The sequence below is a fragment of the Lepidochelys olivacea genome, assembly GCF_965140295.1.
Source record: "Lepidochelys olivacea isolate rLepOli2 genome assembly, chromosome: 6".
NCBI lineage: Eukaryota > Metazoa > Chordata > Testudines > Cheloniidae > Lepidochelys > Lepidochelys olivacea.
Genome location: NC_140416.1, coordinates 20,408,284 through 20,425,371, shown reverse-complemented (window position 1 = coordinate 20,425,371; position 17,088 = coordinate 20,408,284). Strand labels below are relative to the sequence as shown.

Genomic DNA, 17,088 nt, shown 5'->3' with positions numbered 1-17,088 from the left:
TTATAATTAGAGAACTGATGGCTCCAGCGGCAGGAATCTGTATTTGCTCAAAAGCAAGTATTTTACTGAACAGCCAAAAATTTCTACCCCTATACAAAAGTGACATAGATGAAAGAAATATTCAGTTAGACTGCTACTCACCCTGAAATATCAGGTGTCCATTTACATTGCAGTAGCATGGGGATGCCCTTGTTATGGCTAGTGCTGATGTGGAAGAAGGTGCTTCTATAATGTTCTCTACTCCTACAATAATTAAAAAAAGGTGACATTCTAATCCTGTATCATGAACCAGAAGATGCTAAATTTAATCTCCCCCCCATCATCTATAGTAGCCTATGTAACTGCAACACATGGAAAAAACAGAAGACAATAGAAAGAAGAAAAGTCAAATTCACTGGTCTTCCATTCCTCAAATCCCCCTTTTATCTCTCTTAAAGAAACCCTCTTTGCCCTTTCCAATCCTCCAGGACCTCACCTGACCTCCGTGACTTTGGGGAAGTGATTTCTGATTCTTCATCTGCCCTTTCCTTGGGCATGGGCCCTGTTGATTTGGAGACATGCAGGTTATTCAGGTAGTGTTTAACCAGCCCACTTCATTTTGCCTTTGACTGCTCTCTTCTTTTAAGCTGTTATTCCATTACATGTCCTCTTACTGCTATCTCTGCAGTGACAGGGCTACTGAGCACTTTGCTCTATCCCTTGTCATTTGTTCTCCCACCCAGTTGACTAGAGCAGCTATACTCTCTTTTCCCTTGTCCAAACTCATATCTCTGCTCTTTGTGCAAGAAGCGGTACATTGGGTCATTTTACTCTTTGATTTTGCTTTCTTTACTATATTAATGCTATGTAATTTCTCCTTCTTTCCATTTATTTGTTTTTCGTTGATTACTGGTTTCAGTTTCAGGTCCTTAAAAAGCCCTGGGTGCAACTACATTGATCTTTTACTCCCTCCCTGCCATGTTTTCTTTGCAATGGGAGTATTTTTTGGTTTGTCTTAAATATGGGGTCTTCCAGAAACAATCAGCTGGCTGGAGGTGCTTTTCTTTGCAAATGATGATCCATGCGGATTGGCTGACTTCTGGCTGCAAGGCAAGTGTAGCAAGGACAGTGCTGTGAGGAATGAGCTGGGGCCAGGAAAAAAGGTTTAGAATAAAAAGTTGGCATTAGAGCTATATGATATTGGTACTGTTGGCAGCTGGATGCAAATTAGAGCAGCCCTGATGTACTGGGAATCTGCAAAAATGGCATAAAACCATCTTTGCCCCCATCTGTCTGGTCCTTCAGCTCAACCAGACTAAAGAATGTGGCTCCATCTCTCTGGGACTTGTACAGTTTTGAATTATACGCAGCTCTTACATGTACACTGTATTATACACATAGAATTTTTCAAGGACTAGGAATCTTGGCACAATTGCAAACTTTGATATCAACTAAAATACACCAAAACTTATATAAACAAACTCTAGTACCTGGCTCCTCTATAGCAGGCACCATTGTAGGAGATGTTCCACAAGGAATAAATGTTCTAATGATATTCCCATTAGGGCCACAGACAGCCTTCCAGCATCTGACCCCATCTGTTTGACTGTATATATTTTCATTTAAGGTGTAGGTCTTTTCCTGGTAGCAGCAGAGGCAGTCTGAGGCAGTGAGAGGGTAAATGCCATGGCAGCAGATAACATCACACCACAAATCAATATAAACAAAGACAAAATAACCCAGATTTGCCATAATCCACCCCAGACCATCAACTGTAAAGCAAAAGGTGCTCATGGCTGCAGCGTTCACTCTGTCTTTTGGTGCAAATATGTGCTTTAGAATCTAAATTTCATTTTAAACAAATGGATCCCATTTTTGCACCACTGGTGGCCAGAAAGCTGGCTTGACTAGCTCCCTTGTGTAAAGGGAAATACTGAATAGCATAGAGTCATTAGGTTTCAGAGTAGCAGCCATTTTAGCCTGTATTCGCAAAAAGAAAAGGAGTACTTGTGGCACCTTAGAGACTAACAAATTTATTTGAGCATAAGCTTTCGTGAGCTACAGCTCACTGCATGCATCTGATGAAGTGAGCTGTAGCTCACTAAAGCTTATGCTCAAATAAATTTGTTAGTCTCTAAGGTGCCACAAGTACTCCTTTTCTTTTTATAGGGTCATTAGTAGCATAGAACTGCTATTTTAAGCCAGCCCTGTGCATAACAGGCATTCCCATAAGAAAGTGGATGTAGATGGGATGTCCCTATGCATTGGCGAGACCCTCTATGGCACAGTGGCTTTCCAGGAAGCTACTGGACACCAACATTCACCAGCTAATGGGGCCGGTAACCACTATCAAAAACTTTAAGTACACGAAAAGCCTCTCAGATCTCCAGGGAATGTGTGCTGAAGGTAATAAAGGGGAAGCTGTGTAGTCCAATGAATAGAGCATCATAGTGGCATTACAGAGAACTGGTTTCTACTTCTAGCTCTACCGCTGACCTGCTGTGTGTCCATGAGCAAGTCACTTAACCGCTGTTTCCCCACCCACTCTTTGTCTGTCTTGTCTATCTAGATAGCAGGCTGTTTAGAACAGAGGCGGCCTTGCATAATGTGTTATGTACAATACCCATCACAGCGGGCCCCATATCTGTTGGGGCTTCTTTGTGCTAACAGAAAACTATTAATCATCAAGCTGATGGGAAGGTTACCCTTGGAGTCCTCTGTGCACAGTTTTTCTTTAGGGTTGCTGTGGACAAACAACAAACAAATGTGATTAATGCTTTGTTGCCTTAAATCCTTACAGAGTAGCAAAATAAATTCACAACTGTATCCAATTAAAAAGAGAACCACCTTCTGTTAAGAAGCTGATGAGAGCTGAACTGCAGAGATTTCCTACTAGCAGAGCCCACGTAATGCCTGGCTAATAGGTGAACTCTATCCAAACCTCTTACTATCCCACTGACCTACCACGACACGCAGTCAAGCAGGGAGACACACTCCCTTTGCTCCTCATCGTAATACGGCTTCTCAGTGCTGCATTCTGGGTAACAGCCTGGAAAGTAAACAAAGAGCATGGAGACTTTTGTCTGAGTAGTAAAGACCCAAATGCAAACACACACACTGGAATAGCTGTAAAAGATATGTATTTATCTTCACAGAGCTGGAATTCTTCATGAACAGATCACCTGTCCCCTCTTTTTTCTCTCCCTATAACCAGCAACTATTCGTTAACTATAGATGACCAATAATACTCTTATAAACCCAGCATTAGTGACCCTCTAACTCTGCAAGACTTTGAAGGCATCAGGTCAAGTTTGCCCTGACTTACGCCCCTTGATGTCAATACAGTCACATGGGGAGTAAAGCAGGGAAGAATTTGGCCAGCGGCGCTCTGGGGAAGTTTGATTAGTCTTCCAAGGAAAGACAAAGCGACCCCATTGCTTAAGACATTCAAAACAAAATTGGACTAGTTTAGGCCCCTACAGGAAAGCACTTAAACATATTTTGACCCATCAAAGGCAAACAAGAATTACCTTCTAAACTATACAGCAGGTTACCACATTTTCCCTGTGGATTCCTGCAGGTCTTTAGACAGGGGGCTCCACAAGGCCTGTAGAACCATTCATGTTTGTCAGGTGGATTGTAGTAATCACAGAACACAGCTGGAAGAGAAAAAATGCCAAATCTCAGATAATGGATAAGGTCCATGTTCTAATTCTTTAAAGCAACAGGGCTCGCTAGTCATGCACCTGCACAGAAGTTAGGATTTTATCCTTCTTATCTTGAGTATGACTCACTGTATAGAGAGTACTTCTTAATGTGCATTTCTGTCTGTGAGTACTTACGACAAATGCTAGGTCTCCTCCAGTCAATACAGACACCGACTCTATTACAGCTCCTTGAATAAGCAGCTACTGAGGTACAGAAGCACTCACAGTCTCCCACACTGTCACAGCCACAGAAGTCAGATACACAAGACTCATAATATGGCATCGGGTTGATCTAACAAAATAACAAAAACTCTGTTATAACACGTATTCCTTCTCAGTACTTTGTCTTCAGAGGAGACAAAGGGCTCTAAAAATCTGCCATTCAGTGTCAGTTTCATTGGCAGAATCTTCCTATGTGGGAAGTTGATATTTAAAGGGATTGGGCTATTTGACTAGCATTTTAAGCTGCCTTGTTTTCATTTGCTTGGATTGTTTTGGTAGAGCTGGACCTTATAAATTTTTTGATTCAAATGTATAAAATGATGAAACCTGCACTGAAGGTACCTTTAGAACATATGCTCTGTAGCATAGGACTAGAGCTGTTTAGAACAGCTATCTATTGTGAGACCTTTCTAATAGGCAGGTATCACTTCAAAGTAGCTAGGATAAAATCCTGGGTCCACTGAATTCAACTGGGCCAGGATTTCACTTGTCTTTGGCAGCCATATGCTATATTATCCCAAAGGTTTCCAGCCAGTTCTTAGATATTACCCTCTTCTAGCCAAGCATTATCTTTTGGGTCTTTGGTCATTTAAAACAAGTTTCATTCTATATTTCCTTGAGAAGAATACAATGGGATTTCACTGGTGTAACAGTGAAAGGGTGGTCTGTGTAGCTCTTCTGCTCTTGTGTATGTATAAAGCTCTCTTCAATAGTAATAGGATTTGTGTATGTAAATCTGCTGCACAGAGAAGATAGAAAATGCCTCTGAAGTGTCAAGAGTATTGAGAAAATGAGAGAGATCACCTTACTGTGGCAGGCTCCGAAGACATTGCTCTTGATAATGCTGCAGTGCTTTTGCCCCAGTACAGATTTGAAAGGCTGATCAGCACACAGGTCAGTCATGTTTATGTTTGAGCAGCTACTGGTGACTTTCCAGCTGTTCCCAAACTCCTGCACTCTCATCTCCACTGACTGCCCTCTGGTGGTAAAGTCATTCTTTGAACGGCCATCAAAATCACCACAAAGGCCACAGACTTTGCCCTGAAGAATTTATACAGATTATAAGAAGTGCTTTCTAAAAACAAAATGAGATCTGCTTTTGCACGGAAAATGAACTAACAAACTGCTAGTAAAAGCCTAGTAAAAATATTTGCAAATTCCAAACATTCCCGAAAACACACCAACCTGCAGAATACTTCTTGGAAAGAACTGAGATATAAGTAACAAGATGTAGCCATTAAAGGCCTATATAGCCCTGTACTCTGTCCTGGCTTTACATCTAGCTTCAATAATTTGAATATTTCATACTGATGTGATCATGAAATAATTTAACTATGGCAATAAATTAGTGCCCTCTTACCCATTAGAGTGAATTCATTTTCATGCCAGGATTTTTAAACACGGGCTCCATTTTTGCAGGCATAATTTTGAGAAGAACCCCCCCCCAAAAAAAAAACCAAAAAAAACAAAAAAACAACAACCCACCTCTGACAGTTCATTACTGAAAGAAAAGTTGAGAGCACCATTAGTCACTGGCACATAATTGGCCACCACAGAAATGGAGGCACAGTTTGAAAATCAGTCCCTCAGTTGCTGCAGTTGTACCCACCTGGAAAGAGGGTGCCACCAGAACCATTACTGTGGTCTTTTGGTCCCACATGAAGGTCATTCCCAAGGAAGTTTCAATCACAATGTAAACCCCCCTGAGATCCAGCTTGTAATTCTTTACAGCATCTGGCTCAGTGGTTATCTCCTGAATTTTTCCTTCCAGGAGTCTGATTTCAATGTTCTAGAATAAGGAATTAAAATGCACTGAAGGAAACAAGGATGGAGTCACAACTGACTAGGAAACATGGCATTACAGACAGACAAACTTTTATCCCATTCTGTGCAGGAGTCTCATTCAGATCATTGCATCACACCCCATCCTATTTCTTCTACCCTTGAACTTCTGCATCTTGGCCAAGGTCCCACTGGGACAATTTACACCCATGCACCATCACTGAAGTCAACAGGGCAGAATTTGGTCCCATGACTCCATGGCCACAGAATCTTTCAGGGTAGCTTCCTCAAAAAGCCTTTTCTTGGTCACAGAAATCCACTTCTGCTGGAAATTCAGCTGCCATCTTGAGTTCTGCCTCATCAGCTCCCTATAGCACACACTCAGACGTGCTGGAATTCTCTTACAATGCCTGCCTGTCTCTTCCTCTTCCCATCCCTTAAATGTCCACACTCCCTTCACAAATTCATCCGTTGCTGTCTTCCCTGCTTCCCTCCCATCCCCATCTTAAATGCCCAGTCCCCCCAGCACCCACTGATCTACTCTGTATGCCCATCCCTTCCTACCCTCACCTACCACTTCTTCCTTTTTGGCCATAGGGCTTCATTAGGGACATTTATTAGCTGCATCACAGTGTTAGGGTATAGTAAATTCATGACTCACAAAATTAAGTCAGATATCCCATTCTATCAGCTACTCCCACATAATCCAAAGTTAAGGCTGGACTCACCTCCAAAATCAATGTGATCTTCAAGGAACAGATGGACAGTGATTTCCCACACGCATTGTTCTGAGTTACAATTCGGAAGGTGCCATCATTGGGGTTATTGGGGCAAAAGTCCTTGTACAAATAAAGAAAACCATATCTGATCTTGTTATCTGACTAGCACATGTCTTAGAAATGTCCACGAGGGAGTAGTAAATGATCTATATTTCTAATAATTGACTCCACATTTATTGTCTTTTTTTTTTGTTCAGAAAAAGTTACAGGTGGGATTTTCAGAAGCGCCCAGCATTAGCCTATCTCTTCTTATGCTGAAGTCAAGGGGAATTTTAATAGGGAGAAGAGGTAGGTGAATGCTGAACACTTTTATAAGACCCCACCTGACATGTCCAAAAATATACAGGAAAACCATTCTGTAATGTGTTTTTCGCTCTGCACAGGCTCTTCACTATGAGCAGAACTGCAACCTCTACATTTCAAAACACTGAAATAATAGAGGCCTTGATTTCTACCTCCCTGCAAAAAGAGTTTCACTGCATCTAAGGTCACTAACATGCAGGTTTAACCTTCAGATGTTTCATTCACAAAAAGGCGTTGTCACTTTAGGACTGCCTGGGCTGTAGAAGCATTTGGTTTTTCATGAGGACTCAGAATTAGCCTACTCTACAAAGCCGTGCTGTTAGTGAAGTCAGTAGTGTTACACCATCGATAAACCTGGCCCTCAATTATGTTCGCCATCTAATAGCACACACCCAACAAACAGAACACACTGGAATCAGGCCGGCATTATTTGGATGTGGGTTGGGAGGGCCAAATGCAAAAGGAAGTGTAAAGAAATCTAAACTGGTTAAACATACAGATTACACTACTTTAAGACCAGATCTCTTTATTGCTGAATGATCACCTAGAAGCCAATGGTCCAACACAAGGAGTAAGGCCATGCTGAGACTAGGAAAACAGGTCATGTTTTAAAAGGTTAGCTATCACCAACACAGACAGGGTTTTACACCTTTAAACACATGCTTGATGGTTGTGGTTAACCCTAAGATTTCACCTAGTATTTTTCTAGTCGAGATATGGCCCATTCATATCAAAATCTGGCCCTTAGAATCTCCACCACTTCTCCAAGGATACACTGCAGCCCCTTCACATCACCTCTGAACTGTGCCCTGAAGTCTAGCTGTGTTATGGAAGTCTAAATTAGGGTAAATTGGTGGAAGGAAGGAAGGTATTTATCAGGAAAAGTAATATGATGGCGTGGGCTGGTGACACCAACTGTGCTACCTACACGCAACTCTGAACGTGGCCCTGAGTCAGCCTCCACACCTTTCCCCCCAATATCACAGGACAGAGAGTACCCCCAATTTCATTATTATCTCCTCTCAGATTTACTTTTTCAGTTAGCTTGGCAGTCTTAGCAAGGAGACCAGGGACAGTGAGCCATGCTACTCAGCTGTCAGGCAGAACCTTCTCTTCGAGATACCAATGCATTAGTCACTCAGCTCAAAATCCTGTGCCCTGTGCCCAGCTCCCTGTGCTTCAGCTCTCTCTGGAGAGAATGCCTCCTGCTCTGTAGCTCCTACTTCAAACCAGAGATGAAGAAGAGATTACAGTCTTAGTGTCTCAATTCTACCAGGGTAATGACTAGTGCATCTACATGGCACAGGATTCATCAGTCTTGCTCTACCCCTTGCATCTGTGTGTTAACTTAGAGGGAGACGCCAAGGAAACCAGTGCCCCTTGTGTGGGTGTTGATATCCTGATTGCCCTGCCCTTGTGTGGTGGAACATCACCAGGTCTGATATAGTTTGGGATCTTCTATACCCAGGCAGCGGTGGAGGGGCAGGCTCTTATCGGTGCCTATTATACTTGCATGTGATAGCCATCTAGTTACTCAAACAGCACTGCAACTTGAGCCAGTGAAGAGCAACAGCTCTCAGACAGGTAACGATGCTTTGTTACCTGAGCAAGAATATAATCGCAATCTCCCATGAAATCAAACTTTTCTCCATCGAAGCTCAAGTAATGTCCATTTCCGTACACAGTGCACGTTCCCTGGCAAGGGTTCTCTGTGCAGTTCCACTGTCTGTTGTTACATGTGCTAGGAGATGGAAGGCAAAATATTACAATCTTTACATCAAAGATGGTTTTACATAACTCTGGATAGTTATGGAATTACTGAACATTTAAATTAATCCCTTTTAGTGGATCACAGAACACAGTGGCCTCTCATACTAGCAGTGTTGGACTGTATGGTACTTTGAGGCCTTGCTTTAATATTGTCTTAACAATCACAAAAAGAACACGAATGTTTAATATTGAATGTCAAAGCTGGGCTTCAGGCAGCCAGAATAGTAGTTAGAGCCAGAATCCACAGTCACAAGACAGGACTCAAAAGTCAGCAGGATCAGGATAGCAGGAGGTCAGAAGCAAACAACAAACTGGAGACCAGAAACAAAGTTGGGAACCTGGGTCAGGATGCCAGGGAGATCAGAGGCAAGAGATAAACTGGAGGTCAGGAACCATAAGTCAGATCGGAGGAATCAAGCCAGGTCAGGATACTAGAAAAGCAGGCTCAGAGAGTAGGATGCATACAGTGTAGCAGGGTGAGCCCAGTTGTTCAGACAGCTTCCTGATCCTGCTGCTGGCTTCAGTAGAGCCAATCAGCCCTGGGAGTGCACCAACTGGACATCAGGGGTGGAGCCTCATACTGAAACTGCACTTCATTGATCCTAACTAAGCTGCTGCTAGGTGGAAGGTTAGAATATAGCGGCTCTTGTAGGCCTGGGTTCAAGACTGTGGATTGTGTCATTAAGACACGTATTTGACTTTTACATTTTGTTCTTTTGGTTGTTTAAAATGCATTAAAACAACAAATGAATTTTCCCAGTGTCACCCACATAAAGACCTGGAACCTGATAGTGAGGGTTTTGGGGTAGGTCACTTTGGAGAAAGCCATTTCAACATTAATGAAGCATCATGGGAAAAAATCAGCTCTTAGTTACACAGGTGTGTATCCCATGTAATTCCGGTGACTTCACTGGAATTACACCAGATTCACATCAGTGTGACCAAGGGCAGAGTACTTAGCCTGTGACCTCTTAAAGGCAGGGACTGTAGTTTTTTCCTACGTGTGTACAGAGCACCTAGCACAATAGGACATTGATCTTGATGGGGCATCTAGGTGCATCTGTAACATAAATAATTAATAATGGTGGTTTGGCAGCACAGATTAACACTTAATGCGCATACAAAATGGTGATCTACTGCCCACAGGCCAAACAGTCTTATGGCTTTTGGCTCTCCCTTAGTCTTTGTGTCCCACTGAAATGCTTGTGAGGAGATGGATATGCCATTGTCACCTAGATAGCCAAACATTTATTTACTCTTCCTGACAAATCTACAAGATGTTTCTGGACGTCTCCTCCTTCTTGAGGTGATCCTTCAAAGATATCAGTCCAACATGCTCAGCCACAAACTGCAGGCTCTGCATAAACTATAGCAGCAGCTGGAGAAAGGTTGGTAAGGACGGAAACCACCATCAGCCTCACCCCTGTACAGCTGTGTAATGAGAGGCCACAGTCTTGCTTTGAACCAGGCAGGGATTTTCATGTTTCAGGCTTCAGGCAGTTATGTGCATGACCAGTTCACAGAAGAGGTCAAAGGTAATTTAAGGTGGGGATGATACCTGTTGTTGCCATATATGCATATGAATTGGTGCAATGTGGTGCAGACAGGAAAGAGTAACACCTTTCCCCTTTTATACCCGGTGGAAAAGTGGGGTTCTGAAATGAAGCTTCCACAATGGATGGGAAGATCCTGCACAGATCTCAAAATACATCCTGTTTCTGGGCATTAACTCTCATTTTTTTACTGACCTGCATTTTACAAGTTATTACCTTATGAAGAAACAAGTTATAAGATGTTGTGGAATATCATACCATGTGTTACAGCGGACTGTGATATTTTCCCCAGGGTTATAGAAATTTCCTCCATGGACACAAGGGCACTGGTCCTCAGCAATGCAGACCCCTTTACCATCAGATATAAGCCCATTGGGACACATGCAGCCAGAGACACATTCTGTGACATACTGTGAATATACAAATACAATGCAAGGTGATGTATTAATCATCCAGGAAGGAGAAAGAAAAAGTGGAGACAATTTAGCTCTGGTTGCTACATTGCAGCTGCCAAATCAGAAGTCAAGCTGGTAGCTTTCTAAGAATCAGGTCCATGATATTCATTTGGAACCCAACTGGTTTACAGATCTATGGTTTTCTGTGCATTAATTTATTCTATACCAGTGGGAAATAAGATTTTAAAAATCATCAAATTAGACTGCTGCATATTCATTAACATGACAATGACAGGCATGGTGACAACGTGGGTAGCTATCGCTTCTCTACTGTTATCAGTGGAAAAGGTGGTTTGTGAGCAGTGCAATATTAGCATTTGTTATGCATGATCATGCATGCAAAATAATAAATAAGCCATGCATGTTCTTATTGATATGAATTTAGCCCCTTACACACTGCATGTCCTGTGTCTTACAACTTTTCTGACACTCAGATCCAGTTGCTCCTGGGCCGGCAGAGCTGCAGTCGAAGTAAAACATAGGAGCAGGACAATCTGCAAGAGGGAAAAGCCATTACAGAAGGGTCAGTTGGTGAAACTGGAATGGATGCCATCAAACAATTTGTGCCAACGTAGACATTTCCCAAAATACTGACTGAGCATGTCAGCTAGGACTGGGGGAGTTTCTTTTATACAATTTTGAGCTGTTGGCTGAATTCAACAAGTGAAACTGACAGACATTTTTTGTCTTTTCAGATGTTTTCCCCATTGAGGAACTTTACAAAGAGTAAATATTTTTCTTTTCTATAAAATGTAAGACTAATACTCCACTGATTTTCCTTATGAAGATCAGTCTCTGGAGGTCTCAACTGTACTTATTCAAATTTAATATTTTTTCTCAAAATAATTTTCCAATATAAACAAAAATGTTCACAGAAAATTTTCATTTTGGTTGAATTTTTTTTCATTTTGAGGAAAAACCAGAAAAAAACATTGTTCAGTAAAATGTTTGGGTTTTGGTAACATTTTTCAGTTTTTTGGTTTTTAAAAACTGATCATTTTACTGAAAATTTGAAGTGAAAATGGTTTTGGAAAACAAAAAAATTGTTAAGTTTTCTGTTTAGTTATTTGTTAAAAACAAAAATTCAAATCGGATGGCATATGGGAAATTCCTGTCCCTTTCCCCTCATGGGAAAAGGATTTCTTATACTGGGATGTGTGTCAGATACAGCCTGGAAATCCTGTGGAGCAGCCTTGCTGTAATGCCCAATCCCACATTTGTAGTGTTGAGAGACCTCACAGTTAGAATCCTCCACCCTCTTGCCATTGGTTATCTCCATATCTGTGCCCTCCCACTTTGGTATAGAAGGGGAGATGCCAGGCTTAGACAGGAGCACGCTGCAGACAGCAGCTGCTCCCCCCTTCCTCTTGATCCAATGAACCTTGCTTCCACTTTATGGTTTGAATAGACTTGGGGGACAGGGAAGCATGGATCCCCCATCCTTTCACACTTGTCAGTTTCCACTGGCTTTAACTTCTCTCCACTGAAGGATTGAGTACCCAACCCTGGACATAGGAATCCTTTGAGTCAGGTGCTGGCTTGAACCAGAGAACCAACCTGTCAGGAGCAGAGCCAGCATGAAGCTACTGATACCACTTGTTCCTTGTATGACTGATTTTTTGTCAGGCTATTAAGGATCCAGGGAAGAAGCAGAAATTATTGGATGACTAGATCGACCAACCTTTGAAAGCAGAGCCAGCACTTCACATTGACAGTCATCGCTAAAAAAAAAAAAACCTGCTTCCACACCTTTAGGATGCAAAAGACCAAGTTCCTCCCTGAGAGGTCTTCGGAGAGATCAGTAACCAAGCAGTATTAAAAGGCCTTGATATTTTCTATCTATATCAGATCAATGGCATGATATAGAATTGCTTGTGAGAGAACTCATTCATACATATTCATTTGTACACATCCGTACACATATCTCTATTTCTACCCTGTCAGAGATTGGAATTATTTGTGATATTGGAAAGAATGCCCTTTCTGGAAAAGAAGAAACACAGAGGTGACAGACACCTCACAAATTCTAGATGTGTGTACATTTGAGATGATGTGTTCAAAAGGACAGAGTCCGAATGAACCATCTTTCCATCTTTGAAGGACTAGTTATTAAAATGACCTGAAGCATCTAGAAGTGAAAATTACCCTTTTCTCATCTCATGAACTTTGAGAGATATATCTATTTTTGAAGAGTTCAGCAAGTTTGATGACATTTTTATAAAGAAAGTTATCAATAGGCTAATACTCACCACTATAATTAACACATTTCAGGGAGAAGCAAGACATGCATACAACACAGCTATCTGTTAAAAAAATCTGACAAATACATTGAAAACTACTTTAAATTCTAAATTACAGCTCAATGGTAGAATTTAGCAAAATCTCACCTTTTTTCATTATAGCTTCTCCAATGCAGTCTAATCTTCCTCGAATACATTTGCTAAAAATATTTCATAAAATGAGAAACATCAGCTCTTCTCACATGTAAACGAGAAAGAAAACATTATCTAAAAGCTCCACCACACAGGAGAATATCAGCCACACCACAGTGAGTGGTTCATGTAATCACCCATATGCCAAGATGGAATTATCACCTCATAGAGAGAGACAGAGAAGGGCATACAACTTTTAGAGTTCTCTCACTTGCAACAGACTTTTTTTTTTATCTTTAGGCAGTTCACTTCAGCTTTCTGCATCTGTTTCGCCATGGTACTTACCTACTTAAGAGGGGTCTTGCAATGCTAAATTAATTAGTGTTTATAAAATACTTTAAGATCCTCCAGTGAAAGGTTCTGTATAAATGCACATTATTATAATTACCGATTCTCTGTTATTCGGTGTAATATTCTGAGCTGGTTGAAAATGCCAGTTATTTTTCATGGAAAATTAAATCCTTTTATTGTTTTAGTTTCTGTCAATTTCTTGATTATTCAATTCTGGAAAATTTTGATTCTCAAAGACCATTTTTGGCTCCAACGTATTCTGTTTTTGAAAAATGTAAAAAATGTTCTGATTTCCTCTCTCATTTTTCATTTCAAAAAGAAGAAATTTTCAGTGAAAATAAAAATTTTCCGCAACAAGTTGTAATACTGGCAAAAAAGCCATTTTTCACAAAATTACAAAAAAGTGAAATTTCAGTCAGTCCTAATACTGCATGAGGAGGACTCCTGAGGCCAGGCCATTCATAAATCTACCATTGTGTCCCACATTTGCTTCCACCCCTACCATTCTTTTTTCTTTTTCTGCAGCTCATTATTCCTTCCCCACTTCTCCACTGCCCTCCTATCTCCCTGCTAATGTCCCTTCTACTCTGCTAGCCCCTCTGACCTCCCTCCTCCTGAGTTCTGATCAACTCTCCATTTCTTTTCCCTTTCCATGCATTCCACCCCTGCCCATTGCAGCTAATCTCTCCTCGTGCTCCTACCAACTATGTGTGCCTCTCACCTCCCATGTTATAGAAGCCTTTTGTTAACTCTTAGAGCACTTGGATTAACCACTTCGGGGTTTGTCCATTGGACCATGGTGGAGCCAGTATTGTTAAATAGAAAATCTCATCATTCCTTGGTATGATATAAATTCGTTCAGAGATTATTACTTGCATAGACTGCAGTGTATGTTTAACATGGCAATCCATCTACCACACATTCTTCGGTTCATCTGAAACAACTTACCACATGAGTTTGTCCTCTTGGAACGATTTCCCAGCTTGAATCGTCTTGTCTTTATAGTAACATGGACAGTCGTCTGGAGACACACATTCATCAGCATTTAGGTAGGTCCCCTTGGGACAACCACAGCCCTCTACAGGAGTACTCTGGACATTACACAGCAGATCAGGCTCGCCCAGGGAGCGGCAGGAGTGGTTACAGAACTTCACATCATAGCTGAATACCATCGTTTCAGGACAATCCTTAGAGACATCTTTGCAAGACAAATAAAACAAGGATTGAAATGGGTTTGTGACCTGCAGTGTTAAATTTCAGCTCTTGATGTAGGTGATAATTACATATACTGATAACTACATATACTGAAGGCTCTTCTCCAAAGGAAAGTGTTGTATCCCTCCTTGTCTAAGGTATTTAGAATTAATTAGCCAAAACACTGAAATATATACAATGCTATCACATATCAGGGCCCAAAAACTACATACTTCTAACATGTCCTTATGTTTAAAAACAAACAGCAGCACCCCCAGCACTTACGCTGACTGAGGTTTTTCCAGGCTGCACAGTTCCCTGTGTTGTTCCCCAGCAGGTCGGACTGCCAAAGCAGACCTGCTTTGCTTTCTTTCTAGATGTTAGAAACAGCATAATTGCCCACCATTAAGTTACCACACTGCTCTTTCTGAGCAAGAATATTTATTCTTAAAGCAAAAGCATGAAAGAAAACATATAAAAAATAATAAAAGAACCTACACACATGCTAATGAAGCTTAGCAGAGATCACCCTCCCCTGTCCAACCCCAATAAGGGCTCTGGCAGGAGTCAGTCCTTCAAACCCCACACAGGGGCTTCTCTGTGGCTACAAGTTTGTAACTCCTTTTGCTCAGAACAAGAACCCTCATGAATAGGTCAAGTCCTTCCAGTTCTTCCCAGGAAAAACTGGGGGCTCCCTTGGATAGAAGGACCTGTCTGTTTGCTGGATCAGAAAGCAGGGCCTGAGTCAGTTTTAACTGACACTATTTTATCCAAAAGTCCTTTCTTTGTCTGTTGGTACTAAAGAATCCAGTTTGAACCAGTATATGCAAGCCTCTTCAGGTGGTGGCACCCCTCTGGAGGTGTTATAACCTGAGAGAATTTGCCTAATTTACACACACACACACACACACACACACATACACTGTTCTTTGCTCCTGGAGGAGCTGTGGTCACCCTCTCCCATGAAATTACATACAGTCCCTGGCCCACAATGATACATAAACTTAGTACAGTAAGATCTACCGAAGATATGAGACTCTCCAATTAGGAGTAATTTGAAAAAAGAACGAACAACAACACTATTATTGTAAGTGCTGGGCAGCTGCCAGAGAACTCTCTGCTGATGACATGCTGTTGCCAAGGAAACGACATGTAGATTCTAGAAGCTCTCTGGAGAAGAACAGAAAGATGGAATCACTCATGGAGCATCCTTTGGGAAAAAGAAAAGCAAAGCCTTTGGGCTTCTCTGTGTGGACTGAAAGGCGAAGTATCAAGTCTAACAGCCCTCAGTTATCCTTCTGAGCAAGGCTGATCAAACTGCATAGGCTACTGAGGAGCGGCATCTTCAAATCTCTGCACCAAGTACATGGTAAAATAACCTTGGCTTACTCTGAGGGGTAAGTGGCTCATGCCATTTTAGCTGGTGCCAGATTACAGGGAAGAGCCAGAATGGCGGATATAACCATGAGGAGGGGCACGGCAGCGCAGTGTCCTCCATGGCTATTGGCCAATCCAAAGGCCTCTAAAAGGGAATGAGACTTGGTGGTGTTTGGCAGTCCAGGTCTAAATTTGATGGAGGGCTGAGCCAAATTTTGGAGCCATCAGAGGGACAAACGCTGCTCCATCATTCTGCCTTTGCTGCATAGGTAACTAGTTCAAGGATGAGAGCTCTACTGTGGGATTTTCTGAGAAGATGTTTGATTACACTATTCACTGTTAAAGATGTGTAACCTTTGAGGTTTGAACTGCCTTGCATCTGGCTGCAGGCATGTCCTTTTTTAATGTCTCTGCAGTATCTGAAAGAGCCTTGGAAATCAAAGCAGTGTGAAACACCAGTGAAATGGAGCACACTCTGGCCTATTTACTCATTCTCTTATGAATAATGCTGCACAACAGATTTTATTCTTAGCACTAGTATGTTCCCAAAAGGGTACTTATTCTTCTTTACACAAGTCTGAAGGCAAAGAAGTATTGTGAAGGTTGAACAATCAGTATTTTTTTCCCAGCATTAGAGGGTAATTTGGGTATTGTTTGAAGCTGATATTACCAACTTCATCATGAGTGAATGGAAGTTTTGTTTCTTAAACCAATGCTACAGCCCTCTCCTGCTTTTCATAATGTAGTTCCTAACTTTTGGCACACACTGGAGTGCATCTTGTTCCACAATTCTTCACCTGTCAGGAAAGCTTTCAATAGACAGACACTGTATATAATACATACAGCTGTATGTTTCTACTCCAATCAGCTGTAGAATACACTGTGTTCCTTTTGAATTACTGTACCAAAAATTTGTTAAATTGCTCGTACTGTAATTTTAAATTCTTTCTACTACTCACTACTCTAATTACATTGTTTACCTCATCTGGAAAATTCAAGTAGCCTCAAAGGCATGTAATTAACCAATAGATAGACAAACTAGCAGATGCAAGGGGAATCTAAATTGCATATATACCATTATCTTATGGCTTTATATTCAGAATGGTTTCCAGTCATGAAATCATTCATAGGAAAAGTGAGATCTTCCAAAACTGCTGTCAATGAGAAGCTATTCTCATGCCAATCACTTGGGAATTATTGCAAACAAACCGCACTTATGATAGCAAGAGTTAATCAGGTGAATC

The 17,088-nt window shown here is 41.4% G+C and overlaps 1 protein-coding gene across 1 annotated transcript in view; it reads right to left on the bottom strand.

Moving 5' to 3' along the window:
• Positions 1–17,088, bottom strand: part of LOC311522999 (mucin-5B-like) — a gene marked incomplete at its 5' end in the record, with an annotated part of 66,515 nt that overhangs the window by 17,350 nt on the left and 32,077 nt on the right. The window contains 15 exons of the mRNA XM_084632659.1: positions 142–243; positions 476–541; positions 1,470–1,640; positions 2,685–2,722; positions 2,944–3,028; positions 3,510–3,638; positions 3,822–3,978; positions 4,713–4,949; positions 5,518–5,697; positions 6,419–6,529; positions 8,375–8,513; positions 10,354–10,505; positions 10,944–11,044; positions 12,938–12,990; positions 14,222–14,471. Coding sequence (XP_084488785.1) covers positions 142–243; positions 476–541; positions 1,470–1,640; positions 2,685–2,722; positions 2,944–3,028; positions 3,510–3,638; positions 3,822–3,978; positions 4,713–4,949; positions 5,518–5,697; positions 6,419–6,529; positions 8,375–8,513; positions 10,354–10,505; positions 10,944–11,044; positions 12,938–12,990; positions 14,222–14,471 — 1,971 coding nt within the window. The remainder of the gene's footprint in view (positions 1–141; positions 244–475; positions 542–1,469; positions 1,641–2,684; positions 2,723–2,943; positions 3,029–3,509; positions 3,639–3,821; positions 3,979–4,712; positions 4,950–5,517; positions 5,698–6,418; positions 6,530–8,374; positions 8,514–10,353; positions 10,506–10,943; positions 11,045–12,937; positions 12,991–14,221; positions 14,472–17,088) is intronic.